The sequence below is a fragment of the Bison bison genome, unplaced genomic scaffold, assembly GCF_000754665.1.
Source record: "Bison bison bison isolate TAMUID 2011002044 unplaced genomic scaffold, Bison_UMD1.0 scf7180017864238, whole genome shotgun sequence".
NCBI classification, from domain to species: domain Eukaryota; kingdom Metazoa; phylum Chordata; class Mammalia; order Artiodactyla; family Bovidae; genus Bison; species Bison bison.
Genome location: NW_011494810.1, coordinates 3,398,509 through 3,398,772, shown reverse-complemented (window position 1 = coordinate 3,398,772; position 264 = coordinate 3,398,509). Strand labels below are relative to the sequence as shown.

Genomic DNA, 264 nt, shown 5'->3' with positions numbered 1-264 from the left:
GGGGGCCAGGGGCAGGTCAGCCACGGGCCTGTCTCCCCGGTCACCCTCGAGCCAGAGCAGGGGTGGCACTCACCACACCGAAGGACAGCTCGTGGTGCAGGGTGTCGTGGGGCAGGTAGTGCATGGGCACGGACGCCGACAGGGTCGGGCCTGGGGCCGAGGTGGAGTAGGTGAAGCTCCCCAGGGGGTGCTGATCCCCCCGGAGATCCACATCATTGTCGAGGCGCTGCAGGGGATGCGGGGGGATGGCGGGGGAGGGGGGGG

The 264-nt window shown here is 71.2% G+C and overlaps 1 protein-coding gene across 1 annotated transcript in view; it reads right to left on the bottom strand.

Annotated features, from left to right (window-relative positions):
• RNF44 (ring finger protein 44) overlaps positions 1-264 on the bottom strand; it is a 10,462-nt gene that overhangs the window by 3,631 nt on the left and 6,567 nt on the right. The window contains exon 6 of the mRNA XM_010846646.1: positions 45-226. Within this exon, the coding sequence (XP_010844948.1) occupies positions 45-226 (182 nt within the window). The remainder of the gene's footprint in view (positions 1-44; positions 227-264) is intronic.